The sequence below is a fragment of the Tympanuchus pallidicinctus genome, unplaced genomic scaffold (genome assembly GCF_026119805.1).
Source record: "Tympanuchus pallidicinctus isolate F22 unplaced genomic scaffold, pur_lepc_1.0 scaffold1, whole genome shotgun sequence".
NCBI classification, from domain to species: Eukaryota; Metazoa; Chordata; class Aves; order Galliformes; family Phasianidae; genus Tympanuchus; species Tympanuchus pallidicinctus.
In genome coordinates this window covers 85,752,184-85,767,895 of record NW_026294618.1, presented here as the reverse complement: position 1 = coordinate 85,767,895, position 15,712 = coordinate 85,752,184, and the positions used below count along the sequence as shown (strand labels likewise).

The 15,712-nt window shown below is 36.2% G+C and overlaps 1 protein-coding gene across 6 annotated transcripts in view; it reads left to right on the top strand.

The window, feature by feature from the left end:
- The window catches only part of MTA3 (metastasis associated 1 family member 3), a 120,347-nt gene that overhangs the window by 38,820 nt on the left and 65,815 nt on the right, over positions 1 to 15,712 (top strand). For all 6 annotated transcript variants that reach the window (XM_052691363.1, XM_052691183.1, XM_052690918.1 and 3 more), the window contains exons 7-8: positions 7,519 to 7,621; positions 14,381 to 14,480. In XM_052691363.1, the coding sequence (XP_052547323.1) occupies positions 7,519 to 7,621; positions 14,381 to 14,480 (203 nt within the window). The remainder of the gene's footprint in view (positions 1 to 7,518; positions 7,622 to 14,380; positions 14,481 to 15,712) is intronic.

Sequence of the window (15,712 nt, the reverse complement as noted above, 5' to 3'; positions counted from 1 at the left end):
TCATAACAGCATTAATACTTAACCAGAAATCATCTGTACACTTTGATTATGCAAATGGTAATACACTGAAAAGCTTTGCATGTGTCTAGTTTGTGATTCAGGAAACAGAGCAAGCAATGACCTTTAAAATTTTGTTTTTTCTCTTGTAAAAACGTGAGCTGTTTCCTGAGATTTAATGCAAAATCATTAGCCAGAAAGTAGACTGTAGAGGGAAGTAACCTCTGAATTTTCTCTGCTTGTCTTAGAGTAGGCCAGAAGGCGGGGGAGATCTTTGGGGGTCATTAGTTCAAATAGATGATGACTATTTCCTATTTCACTGAAGCAAGCATTTTGTCAGAAGATATATGAAATAAAGAATACCACAACCAGATTCAGGAGTTCCTGCTTGTGGGACTTGCAATAGAATGCCAAATATAAAAGGTACAGTTCTGCTAACTAAGTAGGATTTCTTTTAAGATCAAAGCAGAGAAATAATGCTGAGATGTGATTCATCTCACGTGAAAATGGTTACCTGAATAGATTAGAGGGTGTTTAAGAGTAGATGTGATGAACCTTGACAAAGGCAATAAATACACTAAAATGAAGTTTTTTTCTTGGGTGTTCTCAATTGTATTTTCTCAAATGAAGTTTTGCTTGGTTGCACTTTTGACTTAACATCAAAAGCTTTTCTGTTATCTTCTTCAGAAGGAGCTGTTTCTTGATCATTAGCAAGTTTAAATATGGTAATCTCTTGTGTGATTTGCAGATTTTTTTTTCTTGTTATTAAACTCAGCAAAGCAATTTTTTTTGTAACTGTCAGATCCGTGATTATCTTAAGTAGTAAAATACTCTTTACAATATTGATTGTGTCAAACTCTTAAAGGGTTATGATACCACTTACATCTTTCTTACTGGTCACTTTCTTGACAGCTGTGTGATTTCTGTGCTGAACAAATAAATGAATGTTTATGGGCTCTTGATCAGTTCTACTATAAATTGAACAAACAAAACACGTGTAAATGACCTCTTTTTGCCTGTTTTAGGTAAAGACTTCATTTACTTTTGCTTACTTACAAGGGAAATCTGTACTTCAGCTCTGCAGCCATGTATAGTACAGACACCCAATTAGGTATTGGTAAATTTGGTTTCTGAAACGTGGTGTTCTATGGAGTCTTGTAACAAATGTAAAAATAGATCTGAAATGAAATGTGCACCTATCTTTTAGGTCACTTAATTTTAAAATATCTGTTGCATTTAGCTATAATTCTATGGTTTATTAACTGGATGCTTCTTTTAGTATTTCCATGTTATACAACGTGGTACTTGGACATTTTTAAACTTTGATTTTCAGATAATTCACAACTTCTGTGTTATCGGTCAAATGATAAATTAGAAGAGTTGGAAATTACATCTTATAAAAACCGTTGAACAGTTTGAAGGCAGTTATTCAGGTGTTTCTGCTTGTTGGAGTGGTCTGTCTTTTTTTTTTTCCCCCTCCTGTAAAAGCAAGACTGTAGTTCTTAAGTTTGTTTAAGACTTGGAGAAGTCAGAGTTTTAGCATTCATAACAAGAGAGCTATGATTTCCGTCTCAAGGAGATGCACATCTGTTGCCATTCTTTTCATATGTTTTTATGAGCATCTTGTTTTTCAACAGCTTGAAGGAGGTGGTCAAACTGCTATTTTCTCTTGGCATACTGATTTTATACCATGATGAATGATCTGTGCTGTGTTATTGATATGGAAGATTGTAGGTGATTGTCGTTGGAAAGATGTCTTTATTATCGCTGTGGAGATTTCTCTGAGGCTGTTCAAATATCAAATGAGTTCTGTGCGGTAGTTGGCCTTACAAAGATACACTTATGTATTGTATGCTGTGTATGTGCTTATTATCCAAAGTAATGCCATGGAGTGAGCTCACAAATTGCCTTTCAAGTCACAACATCTTAGGGTTTAATTGACTTTGCTGTATTTTTCCACCTCAGTAACTTTGCCTAAACGGGCTTATTGCATGTTCAGTTTGTGTGTCCTTTGCCATTTTATTGTAAGCATTTTTAAAAGTATGATTTTTTTTCAAGTTTATTTTGTAGGAGATGAAAAACAAATGTCAGATGCAGATGAAATGCATTTTACACTTGAATAATTCAAAATATATTTCCTCCTAAAGAAAAAGTAAAAGTTCTTATCTGAATTAAATATTTGGTTTAAATTTATGCAAACAAATAGTCCTATTTTATCCTTAGCGTACTGTGGCCAGATATTGCACATATTCATAACATTGCTTATATAAAAATAAATAAATTGCAGGACTAGACGTTTTATTATAATTTAATGGTGTGGGACTTTCTTTGTTCGTTTCTCTTGGAAGAACATGGTGCCCATGTGCTATGGTATCCCTCTTCCCAAAACAATTATTTAAAATATAGTTAATGCCTATATATGGTAATGTTTTTACTTAAAAATAGTATTATTTTTCACCATGTTTTCCTGAAAACTGCATGACCTCATGGATTGTTCTTTCTTTACTACAAAAATTATTGTAGTTACTAGTGTTAGACCACAGCACAATGCTAAATTGACCTAAACATCTGCTGAAATTGGGTCAAGAGAGCAGGAATCTTGCTGCAGGTCATGCTGTTGAGGTATATTCATAGATATCAAAGGAGTTCAAGATGACAGTTCCAAAATAAAGGTGAATTTCAGGTATCTCTAGAACAATTACCCTTGCCTTTGAACCAGAAGGTGGCCTTCTGATTTTATGCAGTATGTCAATATGTCATTACCTTTAGATCTGCCATAAAAAGTTAGCATGAAAGGACTATTTTTTAAATGTGGCTTCAGCGTATGGACAATAAAGTGAGGAATGGTCTGTTTTGAGGATGTTATTGTCTGCTTTATCATGTCTGTGGAAGTTTCTTTTTGAGTACTGATCTGCAGGGTTTTGTGAAAGTGAAAACATTATTAGTTTCTTTCTTCCAGTCCTGAACAGATGTTCCTGCCATTTTTGAGGCAGCATTATGGAGCAGTTGGTCATTCTTGCCTGGGAACAGCTGAATTTGTATTGAGTCTAATAGTAATTCTGTTTAATTTATCAAGTTCTAGATTTCTAGAAATGAACTACTTTTGAGTGCTTTGTGAGGTCTTGCCTTTTGTTCACCAACATCGAATCTGTCAGCACTACAAGACCAAGCGCTGGGAGAGCACTGAAGTCTATAGAGTTGGAAGTTTAATTTGGAAGCCAAGTGAAGAATTACTGAAAATATTTGTAGAGTAGAGCTCCAGAGGGTAGGAGGCAATTGAAGTATATGTGATTTACTGGCTTAAAAAATGGTCAGCAGCTGTTTTAAATTGCCTGCTGGAGACCAAGAATGTGTTTCTATCTCCTGATAACTTTGCTTCGAGGTCTCTATACATGTAATCTTAATGTAGACTGTTTTTCACTACTACTGTTTTTATGTGTGTTATGTTAATGTATTAAGTTTTAGAATACCACTTCTATAAATTATAGAACACATTGTCTGAAGGACTAATTAATATCTTGTATATACTACTATCAGGTAAATTAATGTGGTCAGGGGAAAAAATTGTTCAGTGCTGTAACTGAACAATAAACAGGTAGTTTTCCTTTTGCTTTATAATATTAAACTAATCTAGGCTTTCCCATGGTAACTTCATCAGAGAAGTTAGCAGCATGTATATCAGGTTGAGTTTAAGGTTTTGAATCTTTCTCTGGGTGATTTTTTTATTGCCAATACTAGCAACAATTGGAAGTCATTTAAAAAGTAAAAAACAAGTAATAAGAATTGTCTGCAGAGCTTTAATGAGGAAGATTGTAATTTCCATTGGTTAAGATCAAGTGTTTCAGCTATTTACAATGAATTCAATATATGTAAAGTTGAACTCATGAAGTGTCAGTAAATAGTTTGTATAACAGTCTGAAAGATGTTTTCATCCTAACCTTAATGTAAAACTCCTTTTCCCAGTGGCAGGGAAGACTTTATAGCTTGTTTTCTCACCCCCCATCCTGCTGTTAGTTGTTCATGAAAAGCTGTGTGATGTTTTGTGATAATTAACCTCTGTATATTCATTATAGACAGGAGAAATACGCTGAGTGCTTAAGAGTGGAACTAAGGAAGTGATATTGGAGGAGAATGTTTAGGTTTTTCTTTAGACAAGCAAGTTTGATATCTGGAACTTTGTTCATTGTTAAACACTGCAAGAAAAACAAACAAACAAGTGTGATACTGTTTTTCTTCTGTAAGTTAAAGAAACTGTTTTCCAGCAGTCTTAAGTGTCAGATGAAGAAGGTAGTTCCTGAATTGAAATTTCATTTTTAGTTATTAGTTTTCTGTTTTTGAAGTGTTACATAGCATGTGAAGCTGTGTTCTAAAAGATGTAGGATTACCTGCTGTTAATATACTTCCCGACAGTTCAGATAATAATCAGCTAAAAGCTGTGTCTCCTAACTCTGGTTCTGTATTTCAGTAATGGAAATTTATTGTGTTGCACACTGTGCTGGTCTAAGGGAGGGTAAGAAATGTTAAGTAACTATCTTCCATATCCTTGAAGTATAGCTGAGAAATACTGTACCCATTTCACAGACGTAAAGCTGAAGAATAAAGGGTAGGAGTTCACTGAGATCAGATCTTTTCTGAAATGCATTACAAAGAGCATGGTTAGCGGGTTGAAGGAGTTGAGACCACATTTGAAGTACTGTGTCCAGTTCTGGGCTCCTCAGTTCAAGAAAGACAAGAATCTTCTAGATAGAGTCCAGTGAGGGCCACAAAGATGATTAAGGGTCTGGAGCATCTCCCTTACAAGAAAGAGCTGAGTAACCTGGGTCTGTTCAGCCTGGAGAAGAGAAGGCTGAGGGGGGATCTCATCACTGTTTATTAATACCTAAAGTGTGGGTATTGAACTGATGGGGACTCTTTTCAGTGGTGAGCAGCAGCAGAACGAGGGGCAGCTGCCAGAAACTGGAACACAGGAATTTCCATATGAACATGAGGAAGAATTTACTTGAGGGTTACAGAAGACTGAAACAGGCTGCTAATGGTGGTTGTGGATTCTCCTTCTCTGGAGGTGTTCGAGATATCTGTATGCATTTCTATGTAACCTACTGTAGGGAACCTGATTTAGCAGGGGAGTTGGACCAGATTATTTCCAGAGGTCCCTTCAAACTCTGGCATTCTGTGATGTTGAGTGAATGCCTCTGAAAAGAAGGCTTAGTTGTTTATTTTATGGGATCTTTTAAAACTGATTTCTTTAGGATATGTATGCAATTTTTGTTTCTGAAGAAAAGACTTCAGCTGCTCTGCTTGTCTGCAATTTAACCTATTTAAGTTCATTTTCTTCCTACTGAACTGACAATTCCTGCCATTTTGGCAAATAACAATAATAATAATCAGAAAGAAATCATATCTTGTAACTACTTTTTGTCAGAGACTACGTATATATTGGATACCTCCCTGTCTACCATATTTGAAATATTAAATGTCGCTGCAACAATTATCTTGTAAGTCATATGGATTCTTTTGGTATAGATTCTGTTGCTTTTATCTTATCTATGTATGCAAACTATAGTTCAGTAGTATTTCAGAGTTACTTTTATCAGCAGTTCAAATAAGATTTTGTAGTAAAAGAAAATTGATTACCTCCAGTTGAAGTAGGACATCTGTTAGTCAATTTTAAATATCCTTTTGCAAACTTGATTCAGGAGAATGACATCTTTCGGTTGAATATCTGTATTTTGTTTGTATGAAGTTTTTCTTTTTGTGAACCATGGCCTATCCAGGTGTTGGGTATTGTCGTACTTGTACATTTAAGATCTCCAGGATTTGATGTCCTGAAACAGTTAAGTAACATGAAAAGTACTTTAAAACTATATTAACAGATTGAAATGAAGTGCTCTGAGGTTATTTATAAAATAAAGAACATCACCCACAATGTGTCTGCCACAGATGGAATAAATGATTGTATTGACAAGTGTGTAGTCCATTGAATAAGTTTATAGACAAAAAATCATACTTGAGAGTGTTAGAAATCTTGTCTCTAGTTCTGAATGTGTATTAGCTTAAACAGAAGCATAAGTCCTATTAGACCAACAAGGTTTTATTGCTTGTGCATCAAAAAAAGTTATTTTGATTAGTTTTTATAAGAGTGTTCCTGACCCATTAGCTAAATATCATGATTCAATTCTAACTTGTGCTTATGACAGGGATGAATATATACCATGTTTTCCTTGCAGACTTGATACAATAAGCAAACATGCCATACCTAATAGAATTTCAGAAGATCTGGTGCTTGGTTTGCAGTCTGCTTCCAGACTCTTATGAGTACAGTGTTTTTCATGTCTTAGTGATGTTATGGATATATAGACTATCCATTCCCATTAACTCATGAGAAATAACAGAGACTATAGTTATTTTCTCTGTGCTCAGTGAGAAATACCTACACAAGCAAACTTTTTGAGGGAAAAGGCAGGTTTTTATTCTTGCAGTATCTCACACAAGCCAGAGAGAAGCATTAGAAATTAACTGAACACTTGAGTTCATCACATCTTCACTGAAGGAAGAATATGCTTATGTTCTAAAATACCAAAGGTGAATGATGATTTGCTCTTCATTTGTTGTGGTTCCAACTGTGTTGGCCGTGTTGCATAGGTAGATATTCTTATGCTAAGTAGATGGAGTGTTGCTTATTTAATCAGCCTGTTGTGTTTCTCATTTCACCGTAGTAGTTATTGATATAATAGTGGAGAAAAGATTTAAGCTTCAATATGAATGTGAATCATTTTAGTATTTTTATACTTTGTGTATTGCTTGGAAAAATAATGTTTTTTAATAATGAACACTGCAAATTAAATCTCTGAAAATTCCATTGTTGTTTCAGCCATGTGTGTACATAGACTGCTCTCTGTATACAATTGGGCTTAGAAAATGATTATGTACTGTATGGTAACTTTATTGTGCTGTAGCCTTATTATTTTGTAAGTGGGTTTAAGTAGCCAGTGTACAATGCAATTGTAATAATATGATTAATGTTAATAATACAGATAATGTAAAGAATGAGAGTAAGAGGTGAAAAAAGTAATTAAATGTAGTAGGTAGCATTGCTCCAGAATTTCTGTTTTGGAGTTGTATCCAGATTACAAATTGGATTTTTAATTGCTCTAACTGGTTAAGTGTAAAATTAATTTTAATGTGACTGAAGTGCAACTTTAATATAGTTGAGAAGCAATTTAAAATCCCCACTGGTTATTTACGTTTTGGTTTCAAGCTCCTGATAACATTTTATTAAAGTTCTTTGATACTGCACCTTTTAAAAATGCCTCCTTAAAACAAATTAAAATACTTCTGTTAAGGGAAGATACTTATTTTACAAATGTTTCAGTATGGAATTTAGATGAATGACTGCTGATTATTAAGTACTCAATATGTTTATATTAAAATGTACAATGTCTCTTTTAAAAGTAGTTCAAGAAGTACATAGAGAAAAACATTGTGAGTAATAAGTGTTTTGTCCCATCTACCTTTTGACAGGAGAATTAGATGACAGAGAACAGGCAAAGCTGGAAGTAAAAATATGGGATCCAGATAGCCCCCTTACAGACCGTCAGATTGACCAGTTTTTAGTTGTAGCACGGTAAGATTACAATCCTCTAATAAAAAAAGAATCCTTTTCCTTTTTCTACTGATTATTTATTCCCCTTTATCATGTTACTCAACTTGTTTACCATATTGTGAGCCCTTCTGTTTTCCACAGTTAGCTAAGAGAAAATCAGAACATAAACTTCTGAATATTTATTGAGTTTACCAGTACAGAAGAGAGAGAAAAAGAGAGTGAGTTGTGCTAGACTGCCTGTATTTAAGATTGTAGTAGATTTTGATATTTAAATATAGACATCATTCTGTTTTCCTATCAGAGTAATTTGAAATAGGATTTCAGTGCTAATATTTGTCTTGTGCTACAGTGTTTTGAATTTCATGGTGTAATATAAAGAAGAAATAAAGAAGGTGTAAACAATTGCAATGAATGCAAAACTTGCCAGATTTGCTAACAGATATAAGTTGACTAATATGCAGTGGAATTATTTCAGTTGTGAAGTGATGCTTTTTGTTAGTGGAAAAGAATTGGTCAGTTCAGTTTTATAAATTAACATATGATTATGCAAACTAATTTAAGGACCATCGAAGCCATTGGAATTCACAAATGCTTTTGAAGTAATTTCTCCACTTTACAGAGTTTTTATAAATTTTAGAAAATGTTTTTACTGAAGGATGATTCTACAGCATGTTTCTCTTGTCCTTCAATTCACAGTTAGGAATAGATTACAAAAGTTCTGTTCTCGTTTAGAAAAATGTTAACGGAGTACTGTTGATTGTGGGTGACATAGAGACGTTATCTTGGTTTGTTCTGTCTCTGTTCTTTTTTTCTAACCTGATTGCAGAGCATATTCTCTAATCCTGCTAGGCAAATAATCTTTTAATGCTGTTTCCTATTTTTGTTCTTCTTTTCTCCCCTTTTTAAAAAGCAGTTCCGGAGAAGAGGAAAAAACAAAAGGAGAAATTGCTTTATACTTCCCAGCTTACATGCGCAGTGAATTAATTGAGTTGCTGATTGACTATTTTCTCAAAATCATAGGATGAAATGTGTTGAAAGGGACACACAAAGAACATGGAGCTGAACTCCTGGCTCTGCATGGGACCACCCAAAATTCAAACTTGATGAGAGCACTGTCCAGATGTTCCTTCAACTCCTGCAACTCGGGGCAGTGCCTGCTGCCCAGGGCAGCCTGTGCTATGCCTACCATTCTCTGGTGCAGAATCTTTTTCTAACCCCCAGCTGCCCCTGCCAGGCACAGCTCCATGCCATTCCCTTGGGCCCTGTTGCTGTGCACAGAGGGCAGAGATCAGCGCTGCCCCTCCACTCTGTGAAGCTGTAGCTCCATGAGGACTCCCCTCAGCTCCTCTGCTCTGGGCTGAGCAAACCCAGGGACCACAATGCTCTTCACACACCTTGTCCTCCAGATCCTTCACCGTCTTTGAAGCCCTCTGTTGCATGCTCTCTAATAGCTTATGTCCTTAAATTCTGGCGCCCACACCTACACCAAATGCTGGAGGTGAGGCTGTGCAAAGCAGAGTATAGATAACCCTTCTTCTCACCCAGTTTGCACTGCTAGGCCTGGGGCACCCTAAAGTGCAGTTGGCCTTTTTGGCTGCCAGGGTACACGCCTAACTCATATTCAACTTGCCATAAACCAGAACACTCAAATCTCTTTCCATAGGACTGCACTCCAGCCTGTCATTCTCTTGTCTGTATTGTATATCCTCTGTTGCCTTACTGCAGGTGCAGGGACCAACACTTGCCGGATTGGTGATTGCTCAGTCCTTTAATTTGTCAAGATCTCTCTGCAAGTCTTCTCTTCTCCTGTGTCAACAGCTCTCTCCAATTTAACGTTACCTGTGGATTTATTAAGTGTACTTTCAAGTTCTGTATCCTTGTCATTGATGAAAGTATTGAAGAGAACTAGCCCTAGAATGGGACCACTAGTGACTGGCTGCCAACATGATGTAACTGCATTTACTTTCGCCTTTTAAGCCTGACTTGTCAGCTAACTATTCACCCATGATACTGTGTACTTGTCTAGCTGTTTGGTGGACGTTTTTTCCAGAATGATACTGTGAGAAAGAATATCAAAAGCTTTGCTGAGATCTGGAAAGATTGCATTAACTTCCCATGATCAGTGGAAGGTCTTATGTCCTAAGATGAAGATTTACAAAACTGATTGAATGTTTTTGCAGAGTTTATGCATTGCCTTCACTTCCCTTCACTTCCCATTTTGCAGCCACCCTAGGGAGCTGAAGTAGTGAAGTAGTATACTGTCAAGTTGAAAATGTTCTCCTCTGGAAGCAATTGTGCCAGTAGGCAATCTACTGGGAAGTAATAGAACAAATGACTGAAATTTTGAGAGAGAATCTCTTCTTCCCCTTATCTATGACATCATATGCAGTGCTGTGTATACCTGACAAAGTCTGCGTTCATGTAGAAATAGATAAACTTCACAGGATATTTTTACAGAGAGAATGAGTCTTGGTTATAGCTGCATAACTGTAACTATCAGAGACCTTATGGTAGGTGAATGACATCTGACTAACATCTTGTTAGAGACAGTTGCCTTATTGATGTTCTTCCACAAACTTCCACTCATCTTTGCTGCTTTCGAACTGACAGGAACATTTTCCAAGCTTCTCTGTATGCTTGCTTTCACAGGCTTCAGGATCAGAATTTTTTTTGTGTGTGTGTGGTTCTGTAACAGACTTACTGATTTAAAAATTCTCCTGTGATAGTCAGGGCAGCTTTAAACTCAGCATTTTGTGTGCTTGCAGGTAAAGGCTTTCATCATTATGCTGGACCAGTAAAAGTTGCTTGACTATGCAATTGGCATTATGGTATGACTAATTAATGTATGTTTCTACAGACTCGGAAGATCCATCTGCTATATCATCATTGCAGTTATCTGGGCATTGGCTGTGCCTGCTGCGTTTCTAGTGAGATGTTATTTGTCTGTTGACTGGAAATTGTTCTGGCAAATTTGAAATTCTGTCAATAAGAACTTTTTCCTGAGTGGTTTCTTATGTGTAATTTTTTTTAAGAGGGCATATAAAAACCTTTTTGTATGATCTTTTTTAAAGGTGATGCCCCTGATGCAGTATGTATTCCCATGTGTTGTTTTTTTCATCTGCTTTAGATGAAAGAAGAGATGTTATAGGCAACAGCTTTTTCAGTCACTCAAGCATACTGTATTTGTTAGAAGGTGATAAAATACTCTTTCTATTTGTGTTGCCCATTTGCAAGAATGTATATATTTTTCCTTATGTATGTAGTCTGACGGGATTTGTTTAGTGTCCCAAGAGCAAAAAGCCTTTTTCTACATTTATATGTTTCATATAACCATAGAAACACCAAGTTTTAAAAAGACCTCCAAAATCAGCCAGTCCAATCGTACACCTGCCACCAATATTTCTCCACTAAAACATGTCCCTCAATACAACATCTAAATATTTCTTGAACTCTTCCCGGTACAGTGACTTCACCACCCTGGCAGCCCATTCCAGTGCCTGACCACTACTTCAGAGAAGAAATTTTTCCTAACATCCAACCTGAATCTCCCTGTGGTGCTATCCACTCTTGTCCTTTCATTAGTTACACGAGAGAAGAGGCTGACCCCCACCTCACCACAACCTCCTTTCAGGTAGTTGAAGAGAGCTATAAGGTTACTCCTGAGTGCCCTCTTCTCCAGACTAAACAATCCCATTTCCCTCAGCTGCTTCTCATAGGATGTGTGCTACAGACCCCTTACCAGCTTTGTTACCCTTCTCTGGACACACCTCTAGGGCTTCAGTTTCTTTCTAGTGAGGGGCCCAAAACTGAATGCGGTACTCAAGGTACAGCCCTCACCAGAGCTGACTACAGGGGGACAATCACCTCCCTGCTTCTGCTGGCAGCACTGTTGATGATACAATCCAGGATGCCATTGGCCATTTTGGTGGTTCTGATCCTGCAGACTTAGCATCCACTGGTATGTAATACTGGTGGATATTGGTGGGTACTAATCTAACCAAAGAAAAAAGGGAAATAAAAAATTCCATGTGTTTAAATGGAATTTTTGGTGTTTCATTTTCTGCTTATTGCATTTTCTTCTTTCACTGGGTACTGCTGAGAAAAATCTAGCTCCATCTTTTTCATCTCTACTGAGGTTAAATCCTCTCTGAGCCTTCTCCTCTCTAGGCTTGACAATAGCAGGAACATTTTTAGTTATCTTACATTAAAGATACACTTAAATGTAGAAAAAAAAAAAGCAGAAAATGAACAGTGTGGTGGTTTAGGCTACTTTGGCTGAAGAGTGAAATTTTTTTTTTCTAGCAGGTAGGTATAGGCAATAGGGTGTCATTTGGAAAAGAGTACTGATGAGGATTTTTTTCTTTTTAACATTTTTAAATTACTCTTTCATGGTAGTGTTATTAAAAAGTCACTCAAGGAAGAAATATAAAGGAAATGTATGGACTTTATATGAATATATGCCTTATGTGTGTGTTTTCAGTGGGAAAACAAAACAAACAAACAAACAAAAAACCATAGCCAGAGTTTTTTAATATTTTTAAAGTAAATACTTAAGTTTTCATTTTGACTGCATGGCTGGTTTATATGGAGGGCAGCGTATTACTGTGTTAAGTTTTGAGACTGTAAATATTTAACAGTCAGATGTTCTAGAATTTCTACACCTTTTTGGATTGTCTGAAAAACTCAGTCTTTCAGAAATTTTCAGGGAAGTTGACTTATAAGTTGATTTTGAAATACAGCTGCAGATGCCCCATACTTTCTCCTTAAAACAGCACACTGCCTGTGCTTTATGGCATTTCTGGGATGTTTTGCACTCACATAACCCACAGTCCAGCATAACAATCACCATGATTATGATCTTGTCCTACGCAGTACAGCATTGGAAGTGATATCAACTAGTACTTCAATTCTTATCTTTTTATCACTTTCTTGAGATGAACCTAGTTCTATCACGTCTCTTAATTTTGACTTTATGTACTGGGCAATGTCATCCATGTACCCTTCTACCCTGAAGTTAGCCTGGAAATTTTGTAAGCAGCTTAATGTGGTAGAAACTATTTTGTAATTTTCCTAATGTGCTCTGATTTTATTTTAGAATTATGGTCAAATAAAGTAGTGTTAATTATGCAGGAAAAGAGATAAGCTAGAGGTAGCAGCAGAAGGGAAATACAGTCATGCTGCATGCTGCCTTACTGGTTTGAGCAGCAGCAACAGAAGGATCACAGCAAAAATTGTTAGCTGCAACCCTCATCAAGGCCAACATGTTTAAAGGGGTTGACTGACTATCAGGATATATGTTCCCAGTAGATTGCTGGGACTGATCTGTGGACAGATACTGATTTATATATAGCCAAGTATTAAAAAAAAGAAAGAAAAAGAAAACAGTGTGTAGATGTTTGTCATGTATTTGCTATCACTGTAAAGAAGGAGCAAAGATTACAGAACAGTGTTTGGATATTGCTTATTTACTCCACAGCCTTTAGAAATTGAAGCAGTTAATGTCTGCAGTATATGAATCACTGCTGTTTAATCTTAACTGTGTCTTAAATGTTTTTTGTGGTGTGCTGAAATGTGTTCAATATTAAATGTTTTGAGATTGAGGATAATATTTCAGTAACAGATGTTGTTACCAATTTCTCCACTACCTGTAATAATTCATAGTGAGTAAAAGTCTTGATGCTTACTATTTTGTCACTGAATATTAGGTTTGTAGTATGCAGTAGTCTGATGGTTGATGTATGTTGATGTCTGTGGAGGTTGACTTACTTCATGAATATAATCCCACTCTTGTAACTTGTGTGAGATATAACTACTGTAAGAGGTTCCAGTCTTTAGTCCGGAGGTTTACGCTATATTAAAAATGTTTGATACTGTAATTAGATATATCAATTTAGAGAGATTTGCATTGTGTTATATTTGGAGCAAATCATTTTTTCAAAAATTGCAGTGCCACAATGCACTTTAAGAACGTTTTTTCAACTCTAAGGGTAGTGGAGTGATTTGTTTTATTAATTTTCTTTCTCACGTATCATTACTTGCTCACTTCTTATCTGATGGGCTGAGCCCAGTCAAATTATTCTGTAGATCTTTCCCATCACCATGCATAATATCTGATGGATGTGCTCTTAAGAAAATTTCACAGTTCAGATATGCTATCACACTGATTCTCCATCTCTGTGCCACAAAAAGGTAGAAGTTTGGAGAAAATCATGTCCCATTTTGGTGATACTGCTATGCTTTTATTAATTAGGGTGAAGCATCTGCGTGTTCATTATTACTTTACAACTGTGACGAAAGTATGACTTTGGAGGTGCTACTGTGTTTTGTTTACTAACAGAAATAGAATTACTGAAGTGAATAAAATGTTATTAATTTCCTCACAGGAATATGTTGGTGAACTACATTTTAAAATTGTATTATACAATGGTTTGGCTTTCTAATTTTGAAAAAGTTGTCACAGTTGCAAAACACAAAGTCTTTGACTTCTAAGGAAATAAGCTACACAAGAATGAGTATTTTTCATTTGTAGGTGATTTCAAACAAGTTGTTCTTACATATGGGATATTACTTTTGGAGAAGAAGGTCAGAATTTTTACTGCAGTATTCAGTAGATTGCCTTTACAAAATTAGCAAAGATCTGAAATCTTAGAGTTACGGCATGTGCCTTGTTATTTTAATATTACACCTTTGTGCGTATTGTATAGTCTGGTCTTTCAAAAAGAAGGTATAGATCTTTAAAATCTTTATGCATTTACTGTCTGTGCTCTTTCTCTGTTGCAGTGCGGTTGGCACGTTTGCTCGGGCATTGGACTGTAGTAGTTCTGTCAGGCAACCTAGTTTGCACATGAGCGCGGCTGCTGCTTCCCGAGACATCACATTGGTAGGTGGCTTGTTAAAAACCCTACAGCTTTTCTATATCTGTGATTTCAGTAGTGTGTTTCTAAGCTGGAGTCTTTGTCCCCTGGATGTTTGAATTCACCTAGATACCGGTGTGGATTATTTCCATGTATATGGTAGCAAATCCCATGCATTTTCTATAACATGTTAGTGCCATTGTAATCGTACCATAAATCACTTGGCTTCAAATGAAATCTGTTTAAACATCTTCACATGTGATAATTTTTGCTGGAAACAGGGTAGTGTTCGTTGCATAGAGCTCTAGTAGAATCCACAAGTAGTGTCAATTAAAATATGTTGTAATAAAGCTGATTGTACCTCTGTGCCTGTAAATTTTCTAGAGTATATAAACAACTTCTTGAAGAACATTTTACTTAGGATATCCTTAGGATGCTTACCTAGTTCCTTGAAGTAGTCACTATGATATAAGCACCTACATCTTTTAGAGGAAGTTTAAAAGTATGCTAATTACAGACCTAAGTTTATCTTTGCATATTCATAGTGGCTGAGATGACAAGATGTGCTACAGGGATTAAAAGGAAAGCAGTATAAGAACAAAATCTTACTCTTTCATAGAAATTAGTTTGATTTTTAGCTTCCAAAGACACCAGCAGGAGTTCATTATTTTAAATATTTGTATACCGAGAGGTGATACAGTATAGCAGGCATGTCCAACTGGTGGACCAAGTGTGACCCAGCGCAGCTCACAATGCAGTCACCCCTTGCTCTGTGCTATAAAGGCAGATTCTTCCCCATCGAGCAGCCTGGCTTGGTTCCAGGCACACACCCATCACTCAGCAACAGCCAAACCATCAGTGTGCTATTAACACTGTCTGAGCTGAAACTAAGACACAGGGAGGGCTCAACATAGTGGTAAGTCATGGAAAGTGTATGCATTTTGATACGTTGGTTGCACGCAGTCCTTTGAACAGCAAAAAAAAGCACGTAGTCTTGCTTTGCATTCTGATAAAGGAATCTGTGGGTAGGTTTCAAGATTTCTGGAAAAAAATATATATTTTTTTAATATATTTGTGATTCTAATTTCAGTTGCAATAAATGTATTACTTGTGAATTTTTAAGTGGAATGTGTAGAATTGCAATCAGGTGTTCAACGCACAGAAAAATTAAATATGTCTCTTTACCAGAGTGTCATAAGAACTCTTACCACAGAAAAACATCCCTTGCTTCACAATCATGCCTTATTTATCCATCAAT